Below are 18,486 nucleotides of genomic sequence, written 5' to 3'. Positions count from 1 at the left end.
CTAAGCGCTAGAAAATATCCAACTAGCCCAAGTTTCTGCTTTGCTGTTGGTGAAACTATGCAGCCAGACACAGGGGCCCTCTTATGACACACATCAGAAGTGCTTGGCTTAGGCTACACCGGACCGTGCAGTAAGTGGATACGATTATCGACCCTGCCTCGACTCGGCTGGCCTTCGGATGAGCTGACTGCAATGAGATTTGGTCGAATGCATGGCTGTGGGCGTTATGGACGAAGAGTGTTAGAAAAGGATCAAAGAAAAAAACCACGTGTTGTGAAAGTTTGAAGCAGGTGGTCGGCCGTCTTGTTTTCATCGAGTGTGGTATGCAGGAAAGCCTCCTTGCATAATTTAGCACGAGGCCCAAGCTTAGTAGTGTCCGAAATGTGGCTGGCCCACGCGACAAAGGACCGAGAAGAAAGTGAAGAGGGTGCCTTGGTACTCTTTTTTTTGACACTTTAATCTTAATCGTCAGTTCAGTGGGCACGGCGTATCTGGCAGCAAGCATGATCTTCACCAAGCCATTTTTCTACCTTATGCAGGGTATCGTGCTCTGCATCACCAGCTTCCAGTCGCCGTATGGCGCAATCTCTAGTGATGGCTTCCCGCACCTGCGCCAGCCTGTCGCTATCAACTGAACTGCATCGCAATCGGAACAAGAGCATGACATCACCCATCTGCTGCTGCCGCGTACCTTCCCGACAACTGTGATGTCATCAACGCCATCACATATAAAAGAAGCGCTGCATAGCTTCCAGTCACGGAGATAGAAGCATTTAGGAGGCGAAACTCTCCTCTCTCCCGTGACCGGGAAGAGTCACAGGCGCTGCATGCTTCCTTCGGCCTTCGCCGGATGTCGCCGTCGTCAGGTTCCCGAGGACGACGCACGCTCGCGCCACGCACGCGCATTTCCGCGCTTCAGCGGCAGAGCATTTGCGCGGCCATCATTTTCTTCGCAATAATCATGCTGCCCTGATCTACGGTAAAGCGTGGGTTTATAGTACGGGATGCAATCTACGTTCGAATGCCAACCGTTGAAGTGCCTGCGGCTCGGCGCTCTTCCGCATAATGATGGGAAGCGCCGCGTGATGGCTACCCTTTTACTCGACGGTCGTGGAGGGACACATGGAGCACGTGAATGTAGGGACCACGAGAAGCATGCATTCTAAGAAGTTTGCTGAAGAAGCAAAAGATAAAAAGGTGAGCATATGCTCCCGGAGATAGCACTGGTCATAATTAAGCAACACATATGTACACCCATAGCCCGCTGATTCACGTGTCCTGTACAGCCGGATCAAATCAATAAAAAAATTCAGTGCCAGGCTGTTCTCAAAATTCATTTTAAGGTGCAAGTAATCCATCATTACACTTTATAACCTCTTATGGCTTCATGCTATTTTCTTTGATTTGTTGCTTTCAATTCAGCGGGTGCCAAATTGTGAAATCTACACACAGGATACGACAAATGAACAATATACGAAGACATCGCATTTATTCACATTGCCTCCGAGGGGGACGCACTACATGAAATGTTTCTGAAAAGCGCTACTATATTATATACAAATGCATTTACATATATACGGCACTAGTTAATACTGTAACAATCATTTCTATCAAAGTTCTTTTTCTCGGACCCGCCTCCCCTCCCCTATTCTTTTCACACCCTTTCCCAGTGCAGCCCAGTTGCGGTGACCCCTCGCAAGAAAAGAGGCAGTTACCGGACTGCGCATTCCCCCTCTTCCGACCAACTTCTTCCTCACCGAACCCCCCCCCCCCAGCCCCAAGGACCACACAGCAAAGTTCTTTTCCTATGCCACTTTCCATATGTCTTTCACAAATAGTTAACACTGCAGTCACCGTTTCTATGCTGCACTTTGGTGGTGCGCAGATGCCTGGTACTGGGACCTTCTAGAATTTATTGTGTAGCACAACTCGCACAAATGCTTGATGTTTTGCACGGTCTCAGTCCTTACAAAGTCTTGACATTTTCTTCTTTTCTTGTTTTCTCAGTGTCCCGTGTTTCCCCAATGCAACGTTGCTGGCCACACAGCTTCTGAAGACTAGAGAACACTACCCCACCCACTGTTTCGAGGGTGTTACGTGTTAAAAAGTATTGTTTTCTTTCTTTTTTTGTTTCTTGTATTTCGCCAGTTTGTATCTGACGCTGCTGAAAGATTTGTCCAAGCTCCTCTGCAGGGAGGGGAGGGCATTTTACAGCCGTCACTGCGCACAGGCAGGGCCGTCTTCCTCGCCGTTCTCAAGGCAGTCTGAGCGGGGGAGCGACGCATTGTGTTAGCCCATTTTGACCCGAATACCGACATAGAAGAGCCTGACGTCTCAGGCATGACTAGCTACTACGAACCTCTCCGCGACAAGGTGAAAGAGGCCGCTCGGTGACACAAAGCCATATCGTTGCATCCAGAGCTCAATTAGCGGAGACAGCGTTGCGGCGCTCTTGCAGCTCAAGGGGCAGGGGAGATAAGGAACCAGCTGGGCTTGTCCCTCGTGGGATTCGACCCGCCTTGCAGGGAGTGTACAGAGTTCGGAAGCCCGCTTCAAGGTCCCTCTGGCCGCACGGGATGAACAGAGAACGGTTCAATGTTTTTTGAAAAAATGTGTGAGCCTGTCCATGGGCTTGCAAACTTATAGCCAAAGCTAGAAAAGAAGCACAACGTCTACGCCCTTAGCTGCCGTTCTCCGTGCAAGCCGGCTGGAATGGCAACATTCTTGAGACCCCATCATCATTATAGTCATAGACGCTGAAAACGCATACACTGTTATGGGATAGCTCAAAAGGTCATACAGACAACGGGAAAAAAGTTACTCTCATACATGACAAACTGCGCATTGACGGTGATCTGTTTGTGTGGGATCACATGAAGAATGACTTCAAGCTAATTAAGAAAAAAGACGTACCCCAGCATGCTGCATGACTTATTCGTGAAACATGCATCAGACTATTCAATTTTAACGGCCGTAGCATCGTAAACAAAACTGTCCAGCTAGAATCTGTCCTTCTTTATTACAACCAGCATATAGTTGTCATTTCCGAGACATGGCTTAGCAGTACTTCTAAAATATTGACATGAGGATTGGAATTAGAAGAAGAAAGGGATCGCAGCCTCTAGAAGTAGACGACGCTGAAGTGTAGGTCCGTTTCTCTGGTGCCCTCGTTCAGCCGCTGCAGTTCCTTTTCAGTGTAACTGTTACACATCTGGTGGAGGTGCTGGGTACGCTTCCTGACCTGCGTACGCCTACGAGATAAAGACGGCACTCACACCGGTCCATCAGCGCCCAAGCCGCCGCCTCCGCGGTGAGACACCTGAGTTCGGGCCTCTTGACAACCCGACGAGGAAGACGCAGCCTCGACCGACGGTCCCACCGGAGATGTGTGTGTATGAAGTGTACGAAGATGCGGAAGACTGGCTGGACACCTTCGAGCGGGTAGCCCGCTACAACGGTTGGAGCGACGACTGTAAGCTCTATAATGTGTATTTTGCGCTTGAGGACTCCGCTAGGACATGGTACGAGAACCACGAGAGCAACCTGTCCACCTGGGAGACATTTCGCCAAAATCTCATAGCTACATTCCGCAACGCAGACCGCCGGGAAAAAGCTGAAGCTGCGCTTCGCTCCCGTAACCAGCGGACTAACGAAAGCGTCCGCATGTATGTAGAGGACATGACGCGCCTCTTCAAGCGTGCTGACCCATCCATGGCGGAGGAGACGAAGCTTCGCCACCTCACGCACGGGGTCAAGCAGGAACTTTTCGCCGGTCTTGTGCGCAGTCCACCGCGTACTGTTGCCGAATTCCTCACGGAAGCGACTACCATGGAGAAGATGCTCCTGCAACGAGCCCGGCAATACAATCGGGATGTAAGCACGCTTGGGCCCGCTGTTTCTTCGGTGCCGCTAGGGAGTGATGCGGCCGTTTTACGGGACCTAATCAGGTCGATCAGGCGCCTTCCAGCGCGCCGTCTGTTACATCGCTGTCTGCAGTCGTCCGGGACGAGGTGCGCCTAGCAGCACAGCAGCAACAACTGCCTGAGATCCCAAGACAGACTGAGGTCAGACCAACCTATGCATCTGTCCTCTGCCGGGCCCCAACGCCAGGCTACGACGTGAATACCGCGACTCACGCAGCGCAGCAGTCTGGTCTTTCCCGTGTGCCTGCTCGACCAGCTTATCAGCGGCCACGGAAGTGTGAAGTGTGGCGTGCACCGGACAGGCGGCCCCTTTGCTACCACTGTGGTGGGGCGGGACATCTTTACAGGGCCTGCCCGTACCGCCGAGTGGGTCTGCGTGGTTTCGCGCCCGACGACCCTTGCCCCCGGAATGGCGAACGACCATTCGAAATTGAAGCTCATCTGTTGGCCCGTCAGAGGCCTGGGACATACGGTCGCTACGATCCTAGGTCGTCATCTCCGCTGCGTTACCGTTCCCCAAGCCCTCGCCGAGACGCCGGCTACCCTGAGCGGCGTTCTCCCAGTCCACGCCAGGAAAACTAATTCCAGCGGTCTCCGGTGGCAAAACTGTCGGGAAAACTGAAGATCCTCCGCCGCCGATATACCGATACGCTGATTCCTCACCGGGGCAGGGTAGCGACAGCATCCGACGCACTACTTCTGATTTGCGTGTGACGATTGACGGAACTGACACCATCGCTTTACTTGATACTGGGGCTGGCTATTCCGTGATGAGCCACACCCTCGCCCAGGAATTGAGCAAAGTTTTGACACCATGGTTGGGCCCTAGCAATCGCACGGCTGGAGGTCACCTCATTAGCCCGGCCGGAAGGTGCACAGCCCGAGTCGGCATCCGCGGTTTCGTCTACGTGGGTGAATTCGTCGTGTTGAGCGAGTGTTCGAGAGATTTGATCCTGGGCCTCGACTTTCTACAGGCAAACGGTGCTGTGATCGATCTACACGAGGTGCGAGTCACATTTTTGACGAAGCAAGCCGTGGCGCACAGTAACACAGAAGGCCCAGGAGTCAACGCTCTGCGTATAGTCGAAGACGACGTAATGCTGCCACCACGGTCCAGTGTGCTGGTGTTAGTGAGGAACGACTCGTTTCACGACTACGAAGGTATTCCGGACAGTCACCCTTCGCTGTTGCTCGAGAAGGGTGTGGCTATCGCGCGCGGTCTTGTTGAACTGAATGACGGCTGTGCGACAGTTTTTCTGACGAATTTCACGAACGAAATTCAGCACCTCACCAAGGGAACGGCCGTCGCCTTCCTCGACGACGTGGATAGGTTGCCGAATCTGTGCCCCGTACAGGTGAATCTTCACGACGATGCCGCACCAAGTAACGCCCTTCAGAAGGTTAAAATCAACCCGGAGTTGTCACCTCATCAGAAGAACCTTCTGTCGTCGCTGCTACTTGATTTTAAAGATTGCTTCGCGGCGAGCTCCAAGGTCGGACGTACGCCGGTAGCCAAGCATCGCATTGTCACCGATTCGGCCACGCCACCAGTTTGTCAGCGTCCATACCGCGTTTCACCTAAAGAGCGCAAAGCTATTAGGACGCAAGTCGATGAAATGCTTGCAGACGACGTTATACAGCCGTCAACAAGTCCGTGGGCGTCGCCGGTGGTCCTGGTGAAAAAGAAAGACAACACGTTGCGATTCTGTGTTGATTACAGGAAACTGAATAATGTTACCAAAAAGGACGTATACCCACTCCCGAGGATCGATGATGCCCTTGACCGACTCTGGGAAGCCAGGTTCTTCTCTTCCTTAGATCTGAAAAACGGATATTGGCAGATCGAGGTGGACGAGCGAGACCGCAAGAAAACGGCTTTCGTGACACCCGACGGTCTGTACGAATTTAAGGTGCTCCCGTTTGGACTTTGCTCCGCTTTGGCTACATTTCAACGCATGATGGACACTGTTTTAGCTGGTTTGAAGTGGCAGACGTGCCTTGTGTACCTGGACGACGTGGTCATCTTTTCGTCTAGCTTCGAACAACACTTGCAGCGATTGCGCATTGTCCTTCAAGCTCTTCAGTCTGCACAACTAACGATCAAGCCAGAGAAATGCCATTTCGCCTTCGAGGAGCTCCGTTTCTTAGGACATGTTGTCAGCGCACAAGGTGTTCTTCCAGACCCCGACAAGACTTCCGCCGTCTCCAGTTTCCCACGCCCAACCGACAAGAAGGCCCTCCGACGTTTTTTGGGCCTCTGCTCGTATTACCGCCGCTTTGTTAAAGATTTTTCTCACCTAGCTGAGCCATTGACTGCCTTGACTCGAGATGACACACCCTTCGTATGGGGAAGTGCCCAAGACGCAGCCTTCGAGGAACTCCGCTGCCGCCTTCAAATTCCACCAATACTAGCTCATTTTGACGAGAATGCAGAGACTGATGTCCACACTGACGCCAGCAATGTCGGCCTCGGAGCGATCCTCGTACAGTGGCAGGACGGCGCAGAGCGAGTAATCGCCTACGCGAGCCGCACACTTTCTCGATCGGAACGGAACTATTTGACGACCGAAAAAGAGTGCCTTGCCGTCACCTGGGCTCTGAGTAAGTTTCGACCTTACATCTACGGCCGACCGTTTCGTGTTGTCAGCGATCATCACTCGCTATGCTGGCTGGCCAGCATTGCTGGCTGGGCACGGCGAAGTGGCCAGGCGACGATCGCTAACTATGCGGCTTGTTTTCATCGTACAGGCGCTGTTCCTGTCTGTCAGCGGAGCGCTATCACCGCCCCAGGCTTCTTCGTCGGCAGCAACTGACTTTATCGACAAGCATGCTGGGAAGCTTATCATCACCACGAGCGCTACCATTCGTGCGACCAATCAAGGCTTCGTCACGTCATCGGGTACAAGCTGTATAAAGGAAGCACCACACCCGACTTCAGTCAGTGGGCACGGCGAAGTGGCCAGGCGACGATCGCTAACTATGCGGCTTGTTTTCATCGTACAGGCGCTGTTCCTGTCCGTCAGCGGAGCGCTATCACCGCCCCAGGCTTCTTCGTCGGCAGCAACTGACTTTATCGACAAGCATGCTGGGAAGCTTATCATCACCACGAGCGCTACCATTCGTGCGACCAATCAAGGCTTCGTCACGTCATCGGGTACAAGCTGTATAAAAGAAGCACCACACCCGACTTCAGTCAGTGGGCACGGCGAAGTGGCCAGGCGACGATCGCTAACTATGCGGCTTGTTTTCATCGTACAGGCGCTGTTCCTGTCTGTCAGCGGAGCGCTATCACCGCCCCAGGCTTCTTCGTCGGCAGCAATTGACTTTATCGACAAGCATGCTGGGAAGCTTATCACCACGAGCGCTACCATTCGTGCGACCAATCAAGGCTTCGTCACGTCATCGGGTACAAGCTGTATAAAGGAAGCACCACACCCGACTTCAGTCAGTGGGCACGGCGAAGTGGCCAGGCGACGATCGCTAACTGTGCGGCTTGTTTTCATCATACAGGTCAGTTATAGCTTCTCAATCCGTAGTGATGATAGATTTTTGATTATTCTGCCGTGCCCTCACACCTGTTTAGAAATTGCATATGAGTGTTTTTGTTCTTGTAGACTTGTTCTGTGTGGGGATGTTGAGGAAAACCCGGGACCATCTGTCGAGGAAATGCTTCAGACGCTAGTGAATGGCCAACAGGCCATCAGAACTGATATTGCTGACTTGATAACTCGCCTTGAAACCACAGAAAAGAGGGTTACGAGCATTGAGGTTAGGCTGGCTAGTCTGGAACAGAAATCCGAAATTATTCCTAACACGACCAGCACCACTTCTGATGTCCAAATTATTATTGATAAAATGAAAGAAGCTCAACAGATAGAACACAAAAAGCTGGTCGACTTGGAAAATCGTAGCCCGAAGCCTAACCTTATTGTTTTTGGCGTTGAAGGCAGTTCAGATGAATCAGAATCGTCCTTGCGCAGTAAGGTTATGGAAGAAATATTCGAAGATAAGCTCAATGTAAAGTGCATGTCCATTAGCCGCATTTACAGATTTGGGAAACCTTCACCCAAAAGACCGATTAGTGTGCGCTTTGAAGATTACAGAGAAAAAGAGGCTGTTCAACGTAATGCTCGAAAGCTAAAGGGATCAGGCATGTCGGTCCAAAATGACTACTGCACAGAGACGCTCCGAAAGCGGAAGCTCCTCTGGGAAAGCGCCAAGAGCGAAAAAGATGAAGGGAAGAAAGTGAACCTATTTTATGATAAACTTCGCGTTGACGACGTCTTCTATGTATGGGATGACAACACGATGTCCCGCCTGGCACTACCGAAGAAAGCAGTTGCCTTGCCTGATAGCTAGCAAACAAAGTTGAGTGAGTTACGCATGGTTTCTTTGAACGCTAGAAGCATAGCAAATAAAACAGACGCTTTGGAGACACTTCTGATTTCGTACGATCCCCATATTTGCGTGATCACTGAGACTTGGCTGCACGACGATATAAATGATGATGAAATCGTACCACCGGGGTATCACCTGTATCGGCGTGATAGAGGCGCACGTGGTGGCGGTGTAGCAGTTGTTACGAAGGAATATGTTGATGTTACTGTCTGTGAACAAATTGCTGTGCACGAAAGTCTCTTGTTGAAACTTTGCCTTTTCGGAGTGAATTTTTTTCTGTGTGCGGTATATCGTGCTCCGGACGCTGATGACTTTTTCTTGGACCATTTATACGACCACCTCCAAGGGTTTGGCGGAAGGAATGTTGTCATCACGGGGGATTTTAACCTACCATCGATTCACTGGAGCTCCTTGAATTATGGAATTTCTAGATCAGCAGATGCAGTGCTAGATATGATGTTTTATTTGAACTTAGAACAGCGTGTTCGTGAATTCACTCGTGGCACTGCGATTCTCGATCTTTTATTCACCACTGAGTTCTTTCATAGTTCTGAGGTTTCAGTAGAAGAAGGAATTTCTGACCACAAGTTGGTATTTTTGAGGTGGCTATCGCAAAACCACACTAGGCAGAAAAAAATACAAAGAGTAGTAAAAGATTTTTCCAGGGCTGATGATGTTACAATCATTGACTACTTGGATATCCAGTTTGACAACGTGGTCAATAATGTTGAAATTTCCTGGAAAAAGTTTTGCGGCGCCATCAAATTTTGTGTTAATAACTATGTACCCTCAAGGAATCTTCGTAGCCGACGCTTCACTCCCTGGATTACCCGTGACATTATCCATACCAAACGTAAGATGAAGCGACTAAGGAGGCACCACAACACGACAACTACACGCTTCCATGAACTAAGGCAAGAGTTATTGGCAAAGGTTAGGGAATCTAGAAGTAATTACTTTGGTCATCGTCTTACTGCCTTCATAAAGAGCGATGCCAGAAAATTCTGGCGTCACCTAAATGGAAGCAAAAAGGAAATTAAGAAAATTAAAATCGGAGATGCAACAATATCTGATCCCCCTGAAATCGCCGAACATTTCAACGGTTACTTCCAGAGTGTATTCACTGCCGCAGAAGAATTCAGGGTTCACAGTACACACTCAGCAGGCGCGGATGATCTCGTGGTTTCTAGGGAAGGGGTCACAGCTATGCTTTTAAAACTCGATGCTAAAAAACCTTCTGGTCCTGACGATATACCGAATTCTTTTCTGCGACGGTACGCGGAACAACTATCTCCATTCTTAACAGATATCTTCAACTTATCACTTGCCACAGGGGAAATACCACATGACTGGAGGAAAGCACGTGTGGTTCCCATTTACAAAAATGGTGATCGTTTATCTGTGTCAAATTACCGCCCCATTTCAATCACGAGTACGTGCTGTAAGCTCTTTGAACACGTCATTGCCACCTACATCAGAGATTTCCTAGAAAGCCGCAACTTTCTATCACAGTATCAGCACGGTTTTAGGAAGCACATGTCAACTGTTACCCAACTTGTTTGTACTGTTCATGATTTCGCACAAGCTCTTGACATGAATGGCCAGCTGGATGCGCTGTTTTTAGACTTTTCGAAGGCCTTCGATAAAGTGCCGCATGGAAAGTTGCTGTACAAATTGGAATGCACTGGTCTTCCTTCCTGCGTTTTGCAGTGGATAAGGGCGTACCTTAGAGATAGGCAGCAGTTCGTTGAAATTATGAATTTCTCGTCAAAAACGCTTTCTGTGACTTCTGGTGTCCCCCAAGGCAGCGTCTTGGGGCCGCTATTGTTTTTGATATACATCAATGATTTGTCTGATGTCGTTCATGGTGGCGTTGCTATCCGATTGTTCGCGGATGATTGTGTGCTTTTTAAGAACATCACAGCACCAAATGACCATACAATATTACAAGCAAACCTAGAGGCTATTCATGAGTGGTGCATTCGATGGGGAATGCAACTAAATGCACAAAAAACAGTTCTGTTGCGAGTTACAAGGAAGAAAAATATCAGCACCTATTCTTACTTGCTTAACAACAATATTATAACAGAAGTAGACACGCATAAATATCTTGGTGTGACGCTAACAAATAAACTAACTTGGTCTCCGCACATATCCGCCATTTGTTCTTCCGCTATTAGTAAGCTGTGGTCCCTAAAGAGGAAACTTAAAGGTGCACCTGTCGAAGTTAAGCTATTAGCTTATAATGCCTGCATTAGAGCCAAGCTCGAATATGCCTCCATTGTATGGGATCCGCACAATAAGAAGGACATATTGCAGCTCGAGCGAGTCCAAAGAAAGGCTGTCCGGTTTATTTTTAGCAAATATAAAAGGCACGATTCTCCTTCCTTATTGATGCGGCAACATAGTATAGGAACATTGGAATCCCGTCGAAAAATTAGTCGGCTCGCTTTTTTGCATAACTGCGTCTCAGGTACGCTGAGGTTAAACATGCCAGACTGTGTTAAGCCACATTGCACCAGGAAAACTCGACACACACACCCTCACTCCTTGGCCCCAATTTTTGCACGAACCAATACCTATAAGCATATGGAATTCCCTGCCTTCGCACACTTTCGCAGCCTGTGACTTTGTTAAAGAACTGGAGCGTCAATTTTTGCGCTGTTAATTGTAGTTCGCTCGTTATGAATATTTTGTGTGAAATTTGTTTCTGAACAGCTGTATGCTTGTTATATGTGTACTCATGTTTTTGCCGTGGATGCCCCTCCTGCCTGGGCCATGTATATGTATGGTCTGCAGTATCTGAAAATAAATAAATAAATAATTCAAGACCCTTCTGGCCGGTTGGCCAGATGGAGCCTCCGTTTACAGGAGTACGATGTTACGGTCGTCTATAAATCGGGTCGGCAGCACCAGGACGCGGACTGTTTATCACGAGCGCCCGTGGAACCGGCTACGCAAGACATCCCCGAAGATTGCCCTGTTCTTTGTGCCATTAGCATCTCCCGTATGGCGCAGCTTCAACGAGCAGATTCTGAGTTGGCGCCACTCGTTAAGTATCTGGAGGGTTTGAATTCTCATGTACCTCGTGTGTTTCGCCGTGGACTACAGACCTTCATTCTGCGGCGTCGAGTCCTCTACAAGCGCAACCTTGACAGCAACAAAGAGACGTTTCTGCTTGTTGTGCCATCCCAGTTACGCTCAGAAATCTTAAGCGCTTGTCATGATGAACCATCCGCTGGCCACTTGGGGGTTAGTCGCACACTGGCAAAGATTCGGCTTAAGTATTACTGGCCCAACTTACTCCCATCCGTGCGTAGATACGTAACAACATGCCGGGATTGCCAACGGCGCAAATCTCCTCCTCTGAAGCCAGCCGGCTTTCTACAGCCCATAGCACCACCAAAGACCCCTTTTCAGCAAATTGGCATAGACCTCCTCGGCCCTTTTCCGAAGTCGACCAGAGGAAACCGGTGGATTGCGGTCGCGACAGATTATTTGACCCGATACGCTGAGACCACGTCACTTGCAAACGGTACTGCTGCTGAAGTCGCCGACTTCTTCGTCCACAACATCGTCCTGCGTCATGGCGCTCCTGCAGCTATCATTACTGACCGTGGAGCTGCATTTACGGCCCGCTTCACTCAGGTTGTACTCAAGCTCACGCACACCAGCCATAGACGTACAACAGCCTACCACCTGCAGACAAATGGCTTGGTAGAACGCCACAACAGGACCTTGACCGACATGCTTTCCATGTATATTGATATCGAGCACAAGACATGGGACGAAATTCTCCCATACACAACATTCGCGTATAATACCGCGCAGCAAGAGACGACGCAGTTCACTCCGTTCGAATTAGTCTTCGGTCGACAGGTTACCACCCCCCTCGATGCTATGCTACCCGTGGACCCCCCTGACAGTGAGAGTGAACTTGTTGTCGACGTCGCCACCTATGTTCAGCGCGCGGAAGAAGCACGGCAACTGGCCAGACACCGCATTCACCGTCAGCAGCAGATCGATGCTGACCGCTACAACCTTGGACGCCGCTACGTTACCTACCACCCAGGCGACTATGTGTGGGTTTAGACGCCCGTTCGTCGTCGCGGGCTGTCCGAAAAGTTACTGCGCCGCTACTTCGGCCCTTACCTTGTTGTCCGCCGCCTCAGCGACGTAACGTACGAAGTTGCACCAGCCTCGCCAGCTCGTTCATCGCACAACGGCAAGCGCAGCGATGTTGTGCATGTGGTGCGAATAAAGCCGTACTACGGGCGACCCCCCGACTGACTTTCTGGCTGATGTCAGACTCGTGGTGTACCTCTTGAACACTTTTTCTCCCCGCTATTCGGTCTGACGGTAACACCGCATTGGGGCGATGCTCCTGAAGAGGGGGCAGTGACACGAGGATTGGAAGTAGAAGAAAGGGATCGCAGCCTCTAGAAGTAGACGACGCTGAAGTGTAGGTCCGTTTCTCTGGTGCCCTCGTTCAGCCGCTGCAGTTCCTTTTCAGTGTAACAACTGTTACAATATACCCCTTGGACAGGGAGACAAAAGGAGATGGCGTAGCTGTTATTGTAAAAACCGTCACTGAAGCCACTATTCTGCAGAAAATTCCAAGCATCGAAACCCTGTGTCTAAGAATCACCCTATTCGGGCATGTTTTGATAAGGGAGTAATGGCTTTCTAATGGCTTTTAATAGCTTTCCTTTGTAGCCTTATGGCTGCGCCTGAGTGGATGCCAATGAGTAATCACTCCCTTATTACAAATTTACTCCACCTTGGGGGATTCCCCTAAACATTTTACAGACATGTTTTTGTATTGTTTGCAGTGTAAAGGCTGCCAGATTCAATGCCTGATTTTTTACTTCAGCTTAAAACGCGAATGCAAAAATTCAACAACCAGAAACTTATTGTGGCCAGAGATTTTAATCTTCCCGATATTAATTGAAGTAGCTTACAATCTGGCTTCATCTCTGATGGCTCTTCTGGCATAATCTTAGATATCATGTTTTACCACAATCTACACCAAGTTGCACGAAAATCAACACGGGTTACTGTTTCTTCATGCTCAGTCCTTGATCCTGTTTTTATTCCTCGCTCTATAAGTCACTACGGTGTTGTTGTTCATCCTGAGATTTCTGATCACCAAATAGTTTCCGTCACTTTTCCCTTGCGTAGTATCTGACCTAACCATGCATCTCTGCTAAAAACTGTGAAAGATTACACTCGCGCCGATGACGTCAGCATAATAATTACTTGGATTCTCACCTCGAAAGCTTCACTGGTAATGACATTAGCTCATTATAGTAGGAGTTTAAAAAGTTGTGCTTCTTTTGTATTGACCAGTGCTACCCCGACAAAACAAAAAAGAGTGTTAAACGCAATCCATGGGTAAAAAGAGTGTTAAACGCAATCCATGGATGACTAGCAAGGTACATTGTATTAATCTTCTAATTTTCAATTAGATCTTCCTCTCTTCCTGCTGACTGGAAAAAAACGCGTGCAGTGCCTGTGTTTAAAAGAGGCAACTCACTATCAGTGTCTGATTGCCGTCCTATTTCCTTGGTATCATCGACCAGTAAAATGCTGGAACATATAGTGAGCCCTCGCATCACAGTCTTCACAATATTCAGCACAATATTCTATCTACATTCCAGCATGGCTTCAGAAAGGGATTATCAACCACTACCCAAATAACAACAAGCCGCGGTGGCAGAGTGGTTACGGCGCTCAAAAGCCCGAAAGACGCGGGTTCGATCCCGGCCGCGGCGGTCGAATTTCGATGGAGGCGAAATTCTAGAGGCCCGTGTACTGTGCGATGTCAGTGCATGTTAAAGAACCCCAGGGGGTCGAAATTCCCGGAGCCCTTCACTACGGCGTCTCTCACAGCCAGTCGCTTTGGGACGTTAAACCACATAAACCCAAAACCATTTCAAGTTATAACACAGCCAAGAAGCAGACAGGCAAGCAGGAACTAGAATAATACGATGGTGGCTGGAGCGAATGCGTGCAGGATGAGAGTTTACGAATCGTGAATAGTTTTTGCAACAAACAGAAGAGCACAAATGGACCTTGGGGAGACTAGATGTTATATCGATGCCGCCGGATGACCTGCATGCTAAAAAGCCGCAGAGTGAATAAAGGAGAAGATTCAGGATCGTCGAACATGGTGGCCGAATGGACAAAAAAACACCCACACTTTTAAAACGATCAACAAAAGTTATCACAATAGAAATACTAGCTAACACTGATAAACGATGCAGAAGTTACTGAACAGCAATTGGAAGTAAACACAATTTGCACATTCGGCTAGAAAAGGAAACAACGCACAAGACTAAGTGTACAGAGTTAGCTGAAATTTATACAGGAGGAAAAAGAATCTTCAGTTTTTTCTTGAACCCAGACACACTGTGACTATCTACACCAATTTTTACAAGAGACCAATTGGCATTACACAATGTTACAATTTGGTTATCTACAGTTTGTTTTCCAGAGTTTGTTCTAGGTCTAGCAGTGGATGACAAGCTTATTTTCAAATTAAAGACACTCGAACTTCCCAGTTTTCTCATTGCCTGGATTTCCGCATATTTAACCAATCGTTCTCAGTATGCACATGTTAATGGCTTCAACTCTAACTTTCTTCCAGTCACTTCCGGAGTTCCACGGGGTAGTGTTCTCGGGCCGCTGCTTTTCCTGATATTTTGCAACGACATAGTTAAAATGATCCATGACCCCATTAAAATTCGTCTCTTCGCCGACAACTGCATCATCTTTAATGAAATTATGGTACCTGAAGTCCAGCACGCACTTAATGTTGAACTGTTTAACATACTAGAGTGGTGCCAGGAGTGGGGCATGCAGCTTTACTCAGAAAAATCTGTCTTACTTCGCATAACGAGAAAAAAATACCCACTTCAGTACTCTTACTCTGTCCACGAATGCTGCTTAAAGGAATTTCAGGAATATAAATATCTCGGCGTTACATTAAATAATCGACTCAGCTGCAACACACATATTCATAACATTTACTCTTCAGCCTTTCGCAGGCTATGATTGCTCAGGCACAAGTATCTCATGTATCTCCAGTATCTCATGTATAGTAATAACCGCTTCCGCTGCCCTACCAAATGTGGTGTGTTTTGTACATCGTTCTTTCATGCTTTTTTGTATTTTATATACCTGTATGCCACTCCTGCTTGGGCGCTTAGCCTGCAGTATGTTGTAAGTAAATAAAAAATAAATAATAGTAATTAATCTGACCAGGTACTGAGGTTTTGCTGTGGTCGGATTTATGCTGAATATTGGGAAATATTTCAAGTATCCATTTCTCACACTGGATATGAAGTGAATAACACACATTACAACTGCAAACATATGGAGGGCCAGTGACAGAAGCTAGCATGGCAAACAGCCCCACAAAGGGAGGGAGGGTGCACTTGCCCAACACAGAGGTAGTGACGGAAAGTGCTGGCTGCCCGGTGGCATGTCAGCCCCAGTTGGATGGCCCCCGGGTAGTCCTCCTCCTGCCAGAAGCGAAACCCATGACGTCATGCAATGGTGGGTGTGTGCATGCCCTTGTTCCAGCTCCACTACTGCCATCGCAAGCGGGAGAAGAAGCCGTCCTCACCTCCAGCAGTTCGCGAAGCCTGGCATCCGTTTCTTGCTGCAAAGAAGAGAGCGGGTCCTGCTCAACACACACTGCCACAGCCAAGGCCCACTCATTGGTGCATGCTTAAAACACAACAGACGAGTGCACTTCCCTTCTTGATCACTGGTTCACTCACAGCGAGGCTAATCAGTGCGCTTGCATCATCCTCATATGATGTGCGCCTCCTTTCCACTTACTGCAGACAACACAAGTGACACATCATGGCAGCAGATGACCACAGAGGGTTCCTATTTTGCACACCATGTGGATGTTCAACTTGTGCACGGACAACATCAACATGAGCAGGCACAGCCACAAGCCAGTGCATTCAATTCACAGCCACAATTTAACTGTGCCCAATGGGCCACTTAAGACGACGACTTCACGAGAGGAGTGGAAACTATGGAAACGGCAAAGAATGCATGTCACTCCAAAGCACTCTCCAAGTTGGCTGTCAATGACCATGCCAGCTGTGGAGGACTCTGTCAACAGGATCACCACTCACTCTGGCAGCTCAACTAGGCCAAATAAACATACAGCATGGCTGTCTCCACATGGCCAGAATACCAATGAGCCATTATTACATACACACTTTCTCCTTTTACAATGCCCAAGACTAGCACAGTGAGACTAGTGCAGACTTCAAGTCATGGTGGCTTACTGTGAACACTGCCTAGCTGATTTCTCCTAAATTTATTTGCAATTTCAGTTGTTTAGTTTCTCCATAGTCCCTTCCAGTCATGATGTGAAAACTGCATGCAACAAAAAACTGTATATAACAAAATATCGTACATTTTTCTCAATTTTGCTGTACCCAGGTTTAACTGTACTTTTCTCTAAAAACACAGTATACTGGGAGTACTCATTATTTAAGGCACATTTCTTGCAGAGCTACCAATTTTCGTTCCGGATCCTTTGATTTGTATGAATTTTCTAAGCACATCCTGTTGCCAGTGACAGGCACTGACCAGGGCCTTGATGAGGTGCAGGGAGCGCAGCAGCCCCAGCAGCTGCTGGCGCCTGCGGCACGCAGCCAACAAGCCCAGGCTCGACACAGTCAGCTCCCGACGGCTGCACGACAGACTCCTGCACAGAATAATCCACACAATGTGACAGGCTGGTAACTCCACCCACCTCTGATTCCAAAGGCTGCCTGTGGCAAGCTACTGCCCACAGGACCTGCACTCTAATCATGTCCGCTTTCTCTGTGACCTTCCCTGCCTCAATGGCCCATGCCATCTTTTCTAAAAAAAAAAATGATGCTCATACAGCCCAATCTCATGACAAGCAAAACTTTCCACCTAACAGACAAATTTCTTCAAATGTCAAACCTGCAGCCTGGCGTGCAGTTGTTTCTTCAGCGTATAGAATGACAGCACTCTTGAAAGTAGCCGTCACCGAGCGCCGAACGCTTACTGGACCCGGAGCACCCATGACAACTGAAGAAGCACGACAGCAAAAACTGATAAAACGAGGCCGGCAATCAATTCGAAGGCATCAAACAAAGCCAAAGAGGAACTAGTATGCGTGAGCAGTGTTGGCTCTTCCATCGGCTACCGACACTTCCCAGAAGCGCTGCCGTTCCCGAGTGGCGGTGCTGCAGTGATTGGAACTTCCATCAACTATCAACACTCCCATGAGCGCCGAGTGCTCAGTAAAGGCAAGAAAAAAATTGAAAAATCCTTCCGAACAAGCGCGCAGAACGGCCAAATGACACTGGGTAGAGCCGCAGAGCAAACATAAAATGTCAGCACACGGTAGCGTCCCTGACTCTTCACTGATGGCGTCATGGTTTTGGTTTCGATTGTAAGTCGACTGTAAAATTTGCTACCTTCGAGAATTAATGATTTAGTGCTGACACAATTACCTGTACCAGCGGTCCTAATCTTGAACACTTCGATTATTTCCCGTTCTGTTTCCGTTCTTGCGTGGATACGATTGTTGCGTCATGAACCACCAACCAGAGAGTAACTAATTGCTCTCTTAGATATGGTAAATATTCGAGGTTTCAAAAATGATTTTTTTGGTTCTTTTTCGTTGCCACGTCGACCAGAATATGCATCTTAACGTGGTCTCTTTGTTTTAAATATTTGCAGAAATTCATTGCACTGGAGTTTTTCACCAGAAACACACATTTCGGTTTCAGCTGGGAATTTGGCCATGCCTGTAGTATATTTTTCAGCCACTAGAGCTCCTCCTGTCACTCTTCTGTAAAAGGATGTTGAGACAAATAAAACGGATTTCAGACTTTATTGGTGCTTTTAAAGTAGTGTGAACTGTCTGTGTGCTTGCAGAACCCACAAAAGCAACCTGTGAAACCGTTAGGTTTGAGAACTCCTGGTGTATCACATTCTTTCTATTATGTATTGCTATGCAAAATAACTGTCTGCTTTAAAGGCTTCGTTTCATTTTATTAGAGTTGAGAACCAATCGCGGTTAGCTCAATTTGTACAGCTCCGGCCCGGATTCGATGCTTTTCTGTGGGGGAGTCTTCCTTTGTATGCTGTGCTTAGG

General features: G+C 48.4%; 1 protein-coding gene across 4 annotated transcripts in view; it reads right to left on the bottom strand.

Annotated features, from left to right (window-relative positions):
* Vps50 (vacuolar protein sorting 50) overlaps positions 1-18,486 on the bottom strand; it is a 262,379-nt gene that overhangs the window by 226,978 nt on the left and 16,915 nt on the right. For 2 of the 4 annotated variants that reach the window (XM_077657052.1, XM_077657054.1), the window contains exons 6-8: positions 16,941-17,058; positions 15,952-15,987; positions 15,761-15,847 (exon numbers count right to left, since the gene is read on the bottom strand). In XM_077657052.1, coding sequence (XP_077513178.1) covers positions 15,761-15,847; positions 15,952-15,987; positions 16,941-17,058 — 241 coding nt within the window. The remainder of the gene's footprint in view (positions 1-15,760; positions 15,848-15,951; positions 15,988-16,940; positions 17,059-18,486) is intronic. The other 2 variants (XM_077657053.1, XM_077657055.1) reach the window with 1 other exon arrangement.

This window comes from Amblyomma americanum, chromosome 3 (assembly GCF_052857255.1).
Source record: "Amblyomma americanum isolate KBUSLIRL-KWMA chromosome 3, ASM5285725v1, whole genome shotgun sequence".
Taxonomy (NCBI): Eukaryota; Metazoa; Arthropoda; class Arachnida; order Ixodida; family Ixodidae; genus Amblyomma; species Amblyomma americanum.
This window is presented reverse-complemented; position numbering and strand designations above follow the sequence as displayed.